This window comes from Rhyacophila brunnea, unplaced genomic scaffold (genome assembly GCF_057557595.1).
Source record: "Rhyacophila brunnea isolate RB1 unplaced genomic scaffold, BYU_Rbru_1.0 scaffold_5, whole genome shotgun sequence".
NCBI lineage: Eukaryota > Metazoa > Arthropoda > Insecta > Trichoptera > Rhyacophilidae > Rhyacophila > Rhyacophila brunnea.
The window spans coordinates 32,825,443-32,842,688 of NW_028233170.1; the positions used below are offsets into that span (position 1 = coordinate 32,825,443).

The window sequence follows — 17,246 nt, forward strand, 5'->3', positions numbered from 1 at the left end:
CAGATAGATAATAAAACAAATCCTTTCAAATAATAAAAACGACCGGTTACAACTAATTCTTTTCTTCCAGAAGGAAATTCGGCCAATCTAGAAGACGGGAATCCTTTATACATCTGCCGCGCAAGTCACAACGGAGTATGGATGTCTGGCCAACTAAGACACCCTTACCGAGACTGCATGGTATCTCTACATGGCGCAGCACACCCTTACAATCGGTACGAAATCCTCCAAAACCTTGAAGGAGGCGCCATGCTCAGCTGGGTTCCGTGGACCAAGTTCTTGGAGATTCCTCCAGGTGCTGTCAGCGGTGGCCGAGACACCTTCATTACATTTGTTGCCAGAAAGAAAGCCGTTGAAAATGTCGATAATTCCAACGAGAAGGGTTCTGCCCGATACACGTATTATTTGGGTAAACTTGATCCGAAGAATGGCCTCGGCAAAGTGGCCGTCGTCAACGAAAGTAATGTGGAGATCGAAGGTGAAGAAGGAGAAGTCCTCGTCGAGACTGAACCGATCCGATATGAATTGACCAATGTAAATTTCATCCTTTTTAGAAAGAATGCTCACCGTGAGCCGAGAGTTCTTGCAGACGTTATTCTCAGAAATGGGGCAGGAACAGTTTCCATGAATGTAGATTCTGCATTGGCTTTCAACTATACACACCGAATCTATTGGGGCCACGGCCATGGACTAATTGCTAACTTAAATACTACTGTTAAAGCTGCCGATGGGTCTATATTGGATAATGCTAATTGGGGAATGGAGAAGAAAGAAGAGGTGGAAGATGTATTTAGAATTGAACGACTCCTCGAGCCTGGTACTGCTTGCAATGTCACTCTTCGCGCTAATTACACTAAAATGGATGTCCCCTACACCGCCACACTAACTTCATTCTACCCAGAGGGTAAGAAGAAGGCGAGAACTATTCAAGGACTGTCCAAAGTGGAGAGCGGAATTATGGAGGTCACTCCGGAATATGGTGAAATTTATTTCTTGAGAAACAACAGCCTTGTGCCAACAACGACGACCACTACGACGACCACGACAACCACAACTTCCACCACCACGACCACCGAAGCGCCACTCTCCGCAGAAAAGAGCAACCAAGATTCCCAGTCGCCGAAGAAGAAGGAAGAACCAATAACGTCGGTCAAGAACAAGGGAGAAAACCAAAGTATGATGTCAGATGATGGAGACGCTTTATCTCTCATGAAAAAAGATCAAATACAAAAGGCGGGCATTCTGGGAACATCTGCATCAGTAGCTCTTGTTCCATCCATGGCTATGTTAGTACTGGCTCTTTGTACAGGAGTGAGGCAACGGTTATTGTAAACTGATTGACAGTCCATCAGCAATTTAAGATTAGTGTGTTTGAAAGTGTTTGTCTGGTCGATTGGAGAGAATTTTGGCGCGAACGTATATTGTGAGAGAGTTAAAGTAGCTCTGTGTCGAATGAGTGAAAAAATATTTGAACAGGTTTGCCGGTGTTTTACTGATCGGTCCAGTAATAACATTATTGCAAACGGCGGAAGAATTGGCTTTGATGATAGGTCTCAAAAGTTAGCATAGCAGAAAGTGTAGATAACCAATCATTACTCGTTATTTTGCCGGTATATATTGCCGCGACGTCCCCCCGTTAATGGTTTATTCTCCGCCTTATTTATAGTACCAATGTGTATATATAAATGTTGATAATCCAATACTCTAATTTGCTTTGTCTTTCTGTAAGCCGGCCAATAAGATTGTTTGGTAATATATTCAGTTATATATAATGTTAACATTCCGCGTTGCGTATTATAACAGTTTGAAATTCCATTCCAGTGTCTGTAAAATAATGATTAACATGTGTGTATATAGCCAATGTAAATATGATGCTATGAGCGGAGAAATACGCCTCAGTGATGGAGAATTATTTAGCAACTCGTTAGGTGAGGGTTGAAAATGTGAAGACAGGCGCGGTTGGACCGTCCTGGCGAATGCTATCCACCAAGCTGGAGTATTTTTGTGGAAAATATTTTGAAACTGCATTCATTATCTATTCTTGCAATCGTAGGTCCTAAAAAGTAATTTATAATAATATATATAATATATATTAAATATAAATAGTTAAGTATGCAGTATTCGAAAGGTACAAAATGTATGATATACAGTTGTGTAAAGGTATTCTTGGGTCACACCTTAAAACTCTTCGGGCGATAGCTTCTTTTCGAAATTTTGTTCTTAAAATTTCTTATCATGATAATATTGTACTAGTGTTCATTTCAATTATTATAACTTTAAACAATATACGATTATGCTATGTACTTGCCTCGTGTGTTGTTGCTAAAATTGCTCTTTAAAGATGATATACTACTTACTAATATAAATAGCACAGCGAGGTGTTGGAAATCAACTACAATACTGTAAAAGTAAGCCCAAATTGATTGACGTATGGACAAATTTTAGCTGTCTGCTGTTTCATCAGCAATTTATTGATTTATAACGGTATCTATCCTACTGAGAAAGTGTTGAGGTGGTTTTTAAAATTATTTTTATGTTACTTACAGACCGAATAGAAAACCCTGACATGTATTTTATTATTTTAATAACTAATAGTACCCGCCTTACAACGGGCTTGTGATGATTATACATTATGATTCTGGTATAGTTACTAAAATGATCTTCTACCATGTAAAATTACTGAGTTAAAATAAAAATATCATGTTTTAAATTAATTATTCAGTGAATGTCTTAAATTAATTATTCAGAGAATCAATACTTAATAATTAATTAGCTTCCGATAAATTTTGATGTCATATTGCACAGACAGATATTTAATTTTATATAGTAGATAATATTATAACGTATCCATATCAAAAAGGCGTGTCCCCACTCCGGCAACCGCTTGCGCAGATAAATTTCTTTATTGAATTTTGTTACTGCGCAATTTGACCGTAAAGTGGGGGTAGGCCTTATTGGCATAAATACATCATTCGATATTGTGTAGAATTGCAGTCAATTGAAAATGCCACTCGAGATCTGTATTATGAATTATTATACTCTCAGGTACCTAATAAAATAACTGAAATATGAAATAATTAATGGCATTTTGATTTTTAAATGTAGATATGTCAAGTCTTAAGTTGCACATATAATGTACAAAACCCATCACTAAATGATTAGATTTTATTTTTGTACTACAACAAGAGTAAACACAATATTAATTTGGATTGATTTATTCTACGGCCATGTTCCAATGCAAGCTTTGAAATTCGCGCTTCGGCTAAAAGACATAAAATATTCTAAAAATTATTCTAAATAGTGTGCAATTAGATTAGCTTCATGTAAAAGCGAAGGAGCTACAATCATTGAAAGCTTAAACCGGAACGTGACCACTGTAGATTATTCATTGTTTAGTTCACAGATGATTTTGTCGTTCCTATGCCTTGTTTATGAATTATTGTGAGTTCTCGATGGAGGACTCTTGTTATTGTTTTAATATAAACAAAACTCAAATTTGCAAAGCTTAATTGTGATGTTTGATGTATTATTATTACGTTTTCATTTAAAAGTGAACAAATAAAATGAGTTTAAAATCTGACATTGTCTTCTTTATTTGAAATTTCGTCGATCCCTATCACTCCCGTTACTGTAATGAATATCACTGTGGCTACTCAGCCCATTTTACTGCAAATATTTCAGATCTGTCATTTTCATATTTGGGCTATTGTTAGAATTATCGATATTAAAAATCTAATTACAATGATATTATTTTTAAACTCAATGGTATTATCCAATAAATACATATAATTTATATATATATTCGTCAGATTTTAATTACCTGTCGTAAATTTATTATAAATTCACATTGTAAACAGAGCGTCGCATCCCATTATGAACAAAAGACATGAATCTAAAAGTATGTGCGACCAAGAGAGACATACTCCATTGTGAGAAAGAAATATAAAAGTATGGAGTTGAGATCAAGATAGTATTATAACATACTATTTTAATTAAGTTTTTATAAGTACCTTTTTCATTTAATAATTAAACAAGTAGGAAATAATGACGATGAAACGTTATTAGAATTATTTATGTTGCCAAAATATGTTTTTCTCTTTTACTTACTGGAATATTGTCGATCTCATACGGTAACCCAAGGTGACATCATCGGAACGCACGGAATTTATACGTTTCGCACATGGAGGGTTAAGCCTTGTTTTGGTCGAGTTAGCAGTACAGTATACTAGCATAATTACTATCCAAACTACTCTACTCGACCGGATTTGGTAGAGTAACCATTCACACGCAAATTCAAAATTGTATTATGAAATAAGTATTTGAATTTTCGAACAGCCAAATTTCTATTTGCGCGAAATGCGCGACATCAAAGCAAACACAAATTCAAACAGAGTCATCATGAATAAGATTGTGGAAATTGGTGGCGGGCCAAGGCGAGTAGTAGAATTACTATCCCACCCATGACCCCACAAGGGGGGGGGGCTAACAGGGCCCTAGCCTGGGGGTCCGGGCTCAGAAGGGGCCCGGCGGGGCAGGTCAATCAAATAAGTGAGATAAACATACAACGCAAATTTGCTTCACTAGGCTACTTTACTTCAAAAATATTATTATTTAATATTATATGGTTGTACAATAATTTTTAATTGTGTATCAATACTCGACAACTCCATAATTCAAATAGATGTATGTATTGAAATATATAAAAAAAAAAAACACTAAATATACTACTACACATAAATTTTACCGCGTACATCATTTTGGGAAACGCTACTGTAGAGCGTCACACTGCCTTTATCCTTAGCGATAGGTAGGGGGGCCCCGCCAAAGATCCTGGTCTGGGGACCCGCTTCAGGATAAGGGGCCATGATCCCACCGTACAATTTTACTTTACTTGATCAAGATCTTGTACCTACTCTACTTTCTCAATGGTAGAGGTAGAAGGATATTTATTACTTGCCACAGTACTCTTCTATTAACTCTACCAAGTTGGTAGTACCAATGAAAGTAAGGCTTTAGTCTAAAAAAATCTCCGAACTAGGTACCTACCCTATGCTTAGTACACCTAATCAGCGTAATGCAGAACCATAATGGGAAGCGTAAGTAGAAAAATAAAAAAATATTTGTAACAGCATGACACAATATGTTTTTTATATGTTCTAACTAGTGATATGAAGTCACCCGACGACATGACGTAATTGTGACGTCAGCCAATACACGCTCGAGCCAAGCCGTCCAACGCACACGGCTCACCATAGATATTATTATGCTGAAACACCTATTTGTGTATGGGGACAATGGATAACGCCACTATTTTAGTAGCGTTATTTTCTCGAATGCTATTATCACTCTGGTAGTACGTCACAATGATGTCATATGACGTCATGTCGACCGGGCGACTACAACTCGCAAGTTCTAACATAAGGCCCCTGGTTCGACATCTCAAGTTTGACGTATATCTGTTCTACATTACGCTCTTAAACTCTAAAGCAACATAATTCTCTCATATTATTATATAAATAACTAACTATATCAAAATATTATTTATATAAAAAAATGTAATCAATCAAAGCAGCAGGATTCATTTCCTTGAGTCAGAACAAGAAGTAGGTACAGTTTCATTTTTACCAAAGTATTTATTCGATCAGTGTTTCCTAGATATACTTTATACTATTTACTCCTTTAGAAAAATGTGACCAAATGCAGAAATGCCAACGCTAAATTAGCCACAATTAAGCCGTTTTAATAAGAACATCAAAAATGATTGTTTTTATCATTTTGCCGATTTCGATGGCACTATGCGGAATGCATTAATTTGCTCAATATCAGTTAAAATCAGAAGTATACGCGTACCTACCACGGTTTGGAAAACATCGTCTGAGAAAATACTAGAAGAAATAAAATGAAACAATATACTTACATATTATAAGAAATGATTTTTTTTTTAAAAAAAAGTGTAAGTGAGTCGCCTAGAGGCATAAACTCACATTTTGCAATTTTGTCATTTTTTGAGTTAAATATACCAAGTGATTCTAAATGCATTAATCTATATAAAGAAATGGACTTTCAAAAGCCACTGGAAACCATGTGAAAATCGTTGACTGTTGGTGTCATAACTCACATTTTCAATGAATAATTTGAGTTCTGTCATCAAATACATATATTATATATTTAAAAAAAATGTAAATCGACCACTCTCTAATTACTATTCAAGGGAGATCAATACTTTTTTTCTAATTACAAAAAAACAATGCTCTTTTTTGAGATTATAATATCAAATCTCGATTTTTTGAATATGTGAGTTATGACTAGGCAACTCAAATATAAAATTATTAAATTAAAATATTAATATTAATTAAATATTTGATATATCGATAACTACATGATTTACATAATATAAAAATGGATCCATTTTGAGAGAGCGACTGACATTTTTATAATATAATATATTATATAGTGTTAAATTACGAGGACTCGACTCATACTTACTGACTCTCAAATAGATTCTTCAGTATCAGGTGTAAGATGGTTATGGAGTGAGAGTACACAAAAAAGAAAACTTTTAACATTGTCAAACCAGTAGTGAATTTTAATCATGTAAGTTAACTAAGTAGTAAACAATGCTTATTATTTAAGTAATATAAACAAATTAAATTGTACACACAAGTCGAAATGAAGCGGATTATAATGGGAAAAGAAGAAGCTGTGATGCAGTCGATGTGAAGGGCGCTGCAGGTGTCCAGGAAGAAGGAGGAAAGTCTAGCTCTGGGTACCAACAAGTTGAAGACGACGATAATATTATAATGGTAAGATAGCGTACACATAATCAATATTTAATAAAGTCAAATATTGTAGTTTCTATAAAATACTCTTGTTTTATAGACTGCAGCGTTTCTCAACGGTGGGCCGTAGACATTTTCTGGTGGTCCGAGAATTTTTGGCGGCCAAATGTCTATGCTAAAAATTCCAATAAAAACTTCAAAACCCGTGCACCTGCAGGTGTTTGTGCATCGTGTTTTTGTTCTTAAAATGGTTTTAGTAAGTAGCTTTAGTTAATGGTTTTACGTGACAGAATGAACCGCGATCAGACGTCATTATTCGTTAACTATATAAATATTATTTTTTAATTCTGTGACTGCTAGTCCGAAAAACGAACAATTGATTTACAAAAAAATGAATACTTACTACTAAATTAAAAGAATGGAAAACTCGTGAATTTTACGCCGGGTCCACACTGGCAACATGTCGCGCGACAACCTCGATAACTTTTACGATAATTATCACAATTGCTTAAGAAATTTTACGATAATTATCATACTTATCGTACAATTTAACGAGGTTGTCGCGCGACATGTTGCCAGTGTGGATCCGGCATTAGGCAGCCCTGTTCGGTCGCCGTTGTGCACTGCACATTTCGTACGAGAGAGTCCTGTCTGTAGTCAGGGCTGAATTTAAGCGTGAAGGTGCCCTGGACTAATACAAATTGGGGGACCCCGGAAACAAAATACAACATAATAAATACAGTTCAATAAATACGTTTGAAACAGTCTAAACAGACAAAAAAAACAGTCTTCTTACTTTCCCCCCCCCCCCCCCCCCCCAGCCCCAAAAGTTTTAGTCGATATGTAGAAAATTTATGACTTTTATCTGTCATAACATCACCTGAATGCAACGGTGACTTCTGTCTGATACACAGATTTGCGTTGTAAATATTTCTCCCAATGACTAATCTTTTGCAATATTTATTTCAACAATAGCATTTTTTATTGAAAATCCGATCAATTTTGGGGCCCTTAGACTATAGCCCCTTTAGCCCTATGGTACATCCTGCCCTGCCTGTGGTAATGCGTAATGAATAATGGCGCGTCTCGAAACAATTCCAGTCAATTGTGTTGTATTATCTAGTAATAGCGTTATATCACCCGAAAAGACACGCAACGGCGAACATCCTCAAGCAATGCGTCAATTAAAACGATTCGTCGAAATAAAAACGCTATATTATGAAACATTCTTCTATGTAAGTAACCAGATTTTTTTCCCCAAAAAGAGTTGAGTAATAACATTAACCTTGCCACGTAATAAGAATTAAGATAACTAACTATCTATGGTTTGTGACGCATGATTGATATTGTAGTTTTTTCTGAGAAAAAAAATATAAATACAAACATGAATAATTACGAGAATGTACTATTTTTAAAATGAGTCATTGTTTATTATATTTAATTAAATCAAAACACAATATAAATATCACTTCATCCACCAGTGACGTGCGGTCCACAGATGCTGTAGATGAGTAGTTTTGATAAAAAGTAAGGTGTATATATATATTTCCAACAGCATCCCTACGAGAAAAGGTTAGCGCATGCCTTGTATTTATTATTGTGTTTTATATATTGTCTTTTAGAAGGACAACATCAAACATATTGAAAATGCCATATCTACTAGTACTAGACACTAGAGTCTAGCTAGATGGAGCCTAAATAAATGCAAGTAAAGAAGGACTCATGGACTGTCGTATTAATTAAGCTGCAAATCATTTTACATTGTGGATCAATTTGTAGCAAATTACGCACAAATTGTCTTGTATAATATATATATAAAAAATTGCATGCATATTTCAACACAACTTCAGATACACTCAAACATTCTATTCCACTAATTATTAAATGTTCATATAATATTACCAAGAATGAAACATTTTTAATATTTCGCATGGTTTTGGATTAGATGCATGCTGTTTTCTATTTCTGTCCCACTCAAAAAGCCTTTTCGTCCATTTTCCATAAGCCCAGACAATTCGTTACAGAGATGCTAATGTAGTGACAATACATTATATTAAACTTTGGGGGCGGTCTGATACTCAGAACATGGGGTCTTCAAACAATGTTCTTAAAAAATAGCTTTTTTGTTAAACTGAAACCTTCACTAATAGACTACTCGAGGACGGATAAAATCACTACTTAAATATTATGTTGTGACCTCACCGGGTCGAACCCGGAGACCCCGGATGATAGAAGGCCAGCGCCTGATGCACCGGACTACGAGGGTGAGTATAGGTATAACAATGTATGCTCCTCATCAGCTGGAAGGACAGAGTTAGAAACGTCTTATGCTGGGTCCACACTGGCAAAATGTCACGCGACAACCTCGTTAAATTTTACGATAATTATCATAATTGCTTAAGAAATTTTACGATAATTATCATACTTATCGTAAAATTTAACGAGGTCGTCGCGCGACATGTTGCCAGTGTGGACCCGGCATTACGTACCTACTGACTTTCGCGAGTTAATAATTTGACGAGTTCATTTACTTATCTAAAAAGTGAATATTTTGTATAGAATTTACTGTTCAGATGAGTTTATGATCCGCATATAAAATATAAGTAAAAGAGGGGACGTTGCTTTCCAGTATTTTTTCTGCTCACTTAAATCAAAGTAGAAAATAAATGAAAATGTAACAATGAAATTTCTTGCATAAACTCAATATAAACTAAAGCCGCCCCAATGTTGCCATATTTACTGAAATTTCAGATTTAATAATATTTACCGTTGGATTACAGATTCACACTTGCATGTTAAAGGAACTTGTGAGATTATAACAAAGTGGTGAGTTTAGTGCTGAAGGCTACTAAAGTTATTGTCATAAAGTAAAATCGTCGATTTTTATACATATTTTATATTCTGAATTTTAAAAAAATCATTTAGCAACACTGAATGGCGCACTCACTCGCGGGCCGCGGAATGGTGAAATTATATTACATATACTATTATAAGACGCGAAGCAAAATAAAATCTTTGCAGACGGAGCCAAGCGATAAGACTTTCGCTGTGATGACGTCAGCAGGGTGTATAGTTTGAGGTTATGTCGGCAGTCTGCGTTCGATCGGGGTTGCGAAATAAATCGAACGTGCCGGGGGTGAATGAGCAATTTATTCGGAAAAGGGGGCGGCAAAAAGTTTCACGAATCCACGGAGGTGCGGTGGGGAAAGTTGATGTTCCAGCCAACGGAAGTAAATTTGTCATTTTAGTTTAATAATTCTCCTAATAACTTTGTAAGTAATGTAATCCTTTATCTACTTCCCCTATAAAATGAATAGTCCTAACTCACATTTCTGTCAAAATGGAGTTGAGGTTGGAAAGATGTTTTATTTTATGTGCTTATACATTCAATACTTGTATTATAATTTATAATAATATTAAAATTAATGTCGTTCTAAGCGGGCGATTTTGCTCATTATGAAATTATGTAAATATAGTAGGTATATTGGTATACCTACTCTATTTTAATCGAATTAAGTATAATGTTCAATCATTTATATTAATTTATTTTCGGAAATGTCTAAAACTTAACCATTCATGTCTTAATCACCTAATTACCTATGCAGTAAACATTCTTATATCGGGCCTATCACTATCTGATGTACAAACTGAATGAGCCTAATCGGAAAATTAACTTATAGTTATTTTATAGCGCAAATATTAAAAATAAATAAATAAAAGTTAAAATTATACTGGACATTGATACTGTTGAACTGACAGTCACGGAATATACAGGTTAACATAAAGTAATTTAAAAAAAAAAAATGTGTGTGGTAAGTAAATTATCTCTCAATTTTCATAATCATATTCCATTACGTTTCTCAATATACGTACAAATTTAATACTATCAATGCATCAAATTTCAAGTTCCTTTTGCCATTACTTATTGCTAGCATTCATAATAGCGTACATGACATAATCGAGCGATTTACGCGGTTGGCCGGCCGACTAGTCATACTAAATCGTCAAGCAACTGTGCGTACTAAGTGTTATTAAAATTGTTTACATTTCTACGACTTCAATTATTGTGCATTTGGTAGTGTGCTTGGTTGTTTACCGAAAGGCTGTTAAGTTAGTTCAAGATTGACTGTGGCATAGCAGTTTTTCGATTTTCGAATCGGCTATGACAAATGTTCGTTACGCATCAGCCGGATTTCCGGTGATCATTTCCATCAAGATTAGAATTCATTAGATTAACGAAAAACATACCGGTGACCCCGCTAGGTATGTGTCGTCCAGTTGGCATTTCCCATTAATAAGTAAAGTTGTACATACGTTGATTTTATAATATGTGGAAACCGTTTTTGACAGCTCAACTACATGGGTATATAATATTATCGTATTTTCAAATTCATTAGTCCTTCCATATTTTAATCTATAAATTACATTTTTTAATTTCGGCAACGTGTGTATGTCAGCTAATTATTATTAATGACAATTTCGCGCAAAAAATAATATACTACGACGTAAATATTATCAAAATTACACGCAGACTACATGATTTGCATGTCACGAATAGGGGAGCTTGTAATTGTTCTAAATAAATCAACAAAGATACATACCTACCTACTTACCAAAAACTCATATTTTTGCCCACAACGTTTAAAACCATGGCACGAAAAGGCTAACCTGTGTGTCCATTTTTTTGTCAAACAATGGCCATGGGGTGTAATAACAGAACATACGTAAGACCCGGGCGGCTGGGAGGGCGTAAGAGGAAAAAAGGGTTGTGGGCGGATGGGAGAGGGTGCAGGGAGGGCGCAGGCTAGCCCAGGCGGCGCCTCGCCGCACCAAGGCCGGCGCTGGGAGCTTTTTAAAAGTTTTAATATGCCACATTAAAAGCTGCAAAGGTAGCCGAGAGAATATTTACAGCCTTCATGAAAAAAGCATTGGTCATAAAAACGACAGAGGTAAAAATAACGTTAAAAATTACAGTTGTGTAATGAAGTTAGGTATATGTACCTTCTTACATTAGAAGCGCGAGCGAAATTTGACTTCAAGGACTTATTTTTTCACCTTGGAAAACTACTATTATATCAGTAAGATCGTATTCTAATCAATTCTTTCATTTAAGTAATATTTTGCGACCCTTTCATCATTTTAAGGCACACTCAGCAATGGAAAATGCACAACTGGCAAAGAATGAAAAGTTTAAGTGTAAGTATACCAAATTAATACATTATAATACACTAAATTATCACTAAAGGCTTGTTCGGACTGTTCCAGTGATTTAATCGAGTAGCGAGTGATTTCGTAAATAAACGTGTCTGAACAGACAAATTTAGTCGAGTAAAATCGTCAGTCCAGTCTATCCATTTTATTCTATTATTTCGGCCGAGTAGCGACCCCCACCACCTCTCACTAAATACTAAACAAGCCGTTCAGGCGAGTTCATTAGTCGTCGACTGCCGTAGAAATGGCACAGCGTTGGAGCGAAGATACTACTCGAAATAATATAACTTATAACGTTATATATATTATAATGCAATGCCATGTACATAGGATGGACCATTCACGCATGATAGAGAAGTTTAGTCATTTGCTCAACTCATCGGATAATTTTCCGGATCAAACATACATTAAAATAAACAATACGTGATTTTTCTCAAATGCGATTCGATCTCGAAACCCGTGGGGTCGTAGGCGGGTATTCAATCTACTTATCTACTGCGTGCGCTATGTACACGCAAAGAATTCGTTTTAAATAGACACTGCAGGAACCTAGGTTCGTAATTTATAAATAATGGATATATTATGTTAAAACACTAGAATCAAAAATAAATTAAAACTAGTAGGTATTGCAAAAAAATCTCATGTAACTAAAACTTAAAATTAAATGTTTACCCAAAAGAAATCTCTGGCTATTGATTACACCAACCGGGGTCTATTACAATCTCAATATATATATATATATATAATGTAGATACCTACGTCCCATATGAGTAGGCAGCGAAAGCTTCTCGTAGGGGAGGCAAATAAAGAAACGAATGAGACATTTACGTCAGTAGATTAACATGTTAGAAATTGTAATAAAAACTTTTATTGCTCACTTGCCGATAAATAATTATAGAATACAATCGGCAAGTACCTAACTATTGAATATTAGCCCAATGGAAGAGAGAGGCATTTAAATTATGATAAAGGCTGCACTTTTCCCAGGGACGTCACTGTATAAAGGTATATAGGTAAGTAATGATGACATTGTTGTTAAGCTTAAATTAGAATTTACATTTAAAAACAACGACACAATATTATACTTATTATGTTTAGTACCTATAATTTTACATTTCTACTAGATTTCTACAGAAAACTAGCCACAAGAAATTAATCAGTGAAGGTTTATTAACACACAATTTTCTTTTGCAATTAGGAAAGATGAATTATTGTTATCGTATTAGAATATGTGTAAGTACTGGATTTTAAGTCACTGGTTATTCGAAAAGTAAACGAAACGGCCATTGGTGGTTTGACGATTTTATCACTAGTGGAGTTAATACAAGGCCATTAAAAAGCATGTAGAGCTACACCCCTGGCGACGACTTAACATTCCAGACAAATTTCGCACTCCACGTGTAACGAACACGTACGGCAAGTAGCTGTATATTTCATTTCCGAGCAGTCAGCCGACTTCTTAAAATCCGCATGAGTGTAAGCCAGAAATCAATAAAACAATATAATACGATAACTCAACTCTCATTGCGTGCGATTTTTACTTACGTTACAAGCAAATAGAACTAGACAAGGTTGGTATGCCTTTAGATTATGAAGCGTAGCCGGAAATTTGTACGTATGCAATTAGCCGTACAGTTCATCGTGAGCTGTTGTATCTGAAATAGACGTGCGACGTTCATGTACGACTGATTATAGCTACAATCATGTCAGAGCCTGCTGACTAACTCATCGTCGCTAAAGGATTGGTTTGTCGAATATCCGTTTTTGTCGAAATCGACCTTCAGAATGATTTGTTTTTTTGTATCTAAATGGACCAGAACCATCCTTTTCTTTAAATTAAATTGTAATGAATACAGCATTCACATGCTGTATTCATATATGTCATTGCTAAAAAGCTACGTTTCCATAGTCAGAGTCTACCTGTGAACCAGTAACCAGCTTTTATACGAACGCATCATACTATTCATACTTAACGTCATAAGCAAGTTGTCATGATTCATGACATGATTGTTTCTTCGAGAATAGTGAGACGTCACGAATGATGAAGATTAAAACATAGACACGCGTTTTAAAACGATATTGCGCAATATGTTAAAGTTCGGAACGAATGAACGGATCATTTAATCTAATTGAACGAAAATCTCCGAGTCAGTACTGAGTGACTCGATTCCCATGGCTAATCGCAAATAGATGGCCGTATAGTATTGAGATTAAATTCATAACTAAATAAAACACAACACGTACTAACAACCACCGGAATATAATAGAAGGAAAGACAGAAGAAACTAGCTGGGTAAGTAAATTAGAAATACAATCATATCGTATAATTATATTTACTTAAAATTTTGAACGAACCAACCTATCAAATATCTGATAACAATAACAACGTTATTATCAGATAACAATCAATCAATATAATATAATATTAATGTTCTTAATGAAACTAATAAAATTATAACATTACTGTCAGCAATGCTCGAGGAATAACGCGTTTTTTTATCTCAACCAAATATGGCCAACTATTTCTGGTAAACTGTGCTACGGCGAATTTTAATACGTAATCAGATAACAACTATTGGCGCCCCTTGATCCAGCTATTCTATTTTTATGAATATCCAGTCAGTGCCTTTAGATACGTTAGATACTATAGATCAGTAATCACACTGAAAGGGTAAATGAAAGATGGACAACGGCTGAATGTAGGCGTGCGCCCACCGATCCGAAAATCACCTCACTAGTTCATCGCTGCTATCTGACCACTTTTATTATATTATCTATAGTCAAACCTTCCGAATATGATTTTATACTCCGAAATAGCTATCAACGTAAATGACTCAGTTAAAGTAGAATTAACAAAAAATAACTTTGTTTAAAATCCATCAATTTTATATGTTTATATATTATGTATCATGGAAATAGTCATAACACTCAAAACGCTTTAGTTCTTTACATATATTTCGAAATCTCAGACAGATACAGCATTTTTATTATTAGTGTAGTTATAGATTATTGTCTACGGACTGCACCACCATGGATACTAGTGGTGTAAATGGGAATACTGCCATTCTTTCAAATGTTTCAATAAATAATATATTTCGTTCAAACTATTACCATTAATTTCAATATGCAACAATCATTATTTTCTACGAACAGTACCTATACCATATTGCATTCGAAGAATGAACAATAACCATCACTACGATAGAAGTTTACAGTTTCGTGTCACGGCCTCACTATAGTGGGCCGTGTGATATTAGATACGAATCAGCGGAGTTCTGATTACGTAGTCAATGTACGTACAAGCGTAAATTTTCTACAGAAACGTCAAATAAAATAACTTCCCTCTCCGATTGGAATTAAACACTCAAATTTAGAATTTCAATAGCATTTTCAAATGAGAACTCGCGCTATTCTAACATAGCAGTGCTTATAAAAGCATTAGAGAAAATTTGGCGCTAGCTTTAAGCTTAACGATTGCCAAAATAGAATTTGAGACTTTTCGTTGATCAATATTAAGCTAATAACTTTTACATCGCAGAATGCACACTGTACTACTACATGACACTCACGATAGACTGTTGTTAACAAGGTTATCGAATTAGGAAAAAAATGTTCATCCCGTGCGTCCAAACTGGTGCGTTGCAATTATATGGCCATTAGATACTATTAGCATGTTGATTAAATGTGGTAATTAAATAGTAATTAACTGGTCCACAGTGAATGGGATTTATTAAGCATCCAATTGAAAAATGTCAAGTATAACTTTGAATTGGTTAGTATTCAGCACCATTAAATACACGTAAACTGAAAATTGATGACAGACGATAATAAAACATGGGAAAAATAAAATTTTGGCCGCCATCTTGGTATTCCATTGGCTTTCAATTGAAAAATTTTAAATTTAACTACAAATTATAGAGTATTCAGTACCATAAAACGAGTCTAAATCAATAAAATCAGACGGCAAATCTAGCAAATTGAATTTTTCTTCGCCATTTTTTTAATTAAGGGCTCCATGATACTAGGTCTACTAGGATATGCATATTTTTGTGATAGGTATTGCATATATTTCTTTCTTCTTTACACTGTTTTAATACTATTTCTTTGCTTTTAAATGCCATGTTGTGAGCGCCTTAAATTTATAATTTGTAATAATGTTCACTGTAGGTAAAAAAAAGACTTAAATTTGAATTTATTCATCATGCGAAAGTTGCTTTTATACAAAAATGCACAGTTCGTTTGATTTTCTGAGCTCTGCCGATCTAATAAGAATTATTGCTTGCAAAGTTTTGACAAAATAAATTATAATAATAATATGTAGATAGGTACACAAATGAAGAAACTACTCATCGAAACGTCACATATGAGTTATAGAATAATAATTGATAATTGTCATAAGTTATGTGACTCAGATGTCTTGACAATGAAATAGCCATGGATATGTTGTTTTAAATTAGACGCAGAAATTCAGTGAAATTGATTTTTGAATGTGATGTTTTTTTAATCTACACCAAAAAGAAATATTCAGAAAACTATATTGTGATTAGTACATAATATGCGTAATTGAAAATTAATTATCGTTCGTCGACTCATTATCCACATTCTACGTGCATTCTCAAGTCTCAAAAGGTCAAGTCAGAAGAGAAAAAAATAGCTGTTATTTGAAGGGACTGCCCATTGTTAGCCGAGCAGATTTTTTAAATAATTTAACAATGAACCAAGTAAATAAGTTTTCTATTCCGAGCTAATGATATTTAAATTACGGCACTTTTAGAATAAACTTCAAGTTCAAACTGACCGATAGAAAGTGAACAAACTATATAGTCGGGCATTATATAGTACTCGAGGCATTGGCTGGGATCCAAAAGCATATGAACAGAGAGAGAGACCCGTAATATTAACCATTTTATTCATGAACCGTTTCCAGTGTGAACCTTCAAGTATTTTAAGTTAACATAGCTATGCCAAGGGTGGTTCCAAAACCTTTTGTGAAAGGTAGTTGATCATGTCGAATTTAAATAATAGATAAAAGGCTTTAATGTAAGTTATTTATAAATGTTGGGAGAAGGGATGACTTTTGAGTAAATACTTTAATTTAGTGTAAATAATTGTCAATTTTTACTGACGTGTCATTTCCATAGATGTTTCAGTCGAGATATGTAGTGAGTAGTATATATTATGTAAGTGAGTGTATTTAATAATAAATATTAAAATCTCTTAATTAATAAATAAACCAATACTGTATAATTCAAAGAA

At 34.6% G+C, this 17,246-nt stretch overlaps 2 protein-coding genes across 3 annotated transcripts in view; one reads left to right on the forward strand and one right to left on the reverse strand.

The window, feature by feature from the left end:
• The window catches only part of uzip (beta-pore-forming protein unzipped), a 101,794-nt gene extending 99,736 nt beyond the window's left edge, over positions 1 to 2,058 (forward strand). Inside the window, exon 3 of one of the 2 annotated variants that reach the window (XM_085956135.1) lies at positions 71 to 2,058. In XM_085956135.1, the coding sequence (XP_085812261.1) occupies positions 71 to 1,332 (1,262 nt within the window). In that variant the 3' untranslated portion in view covers positions 1,333 to 2,058. The remainder of the gene's footprint in view (positions 1 to 70) is intronic. The other variant, XM_085956136.1, reaches the window with a different exon arrangement.
• The window catches only part of Miga (mitoguardin), a 325,947-nt gene that overhangs the window by 125,909 nt on the left and 182,792 nt on the right, over positions 1 to 17,246 (reverse strand). The window lies entirely within an intron of this gene.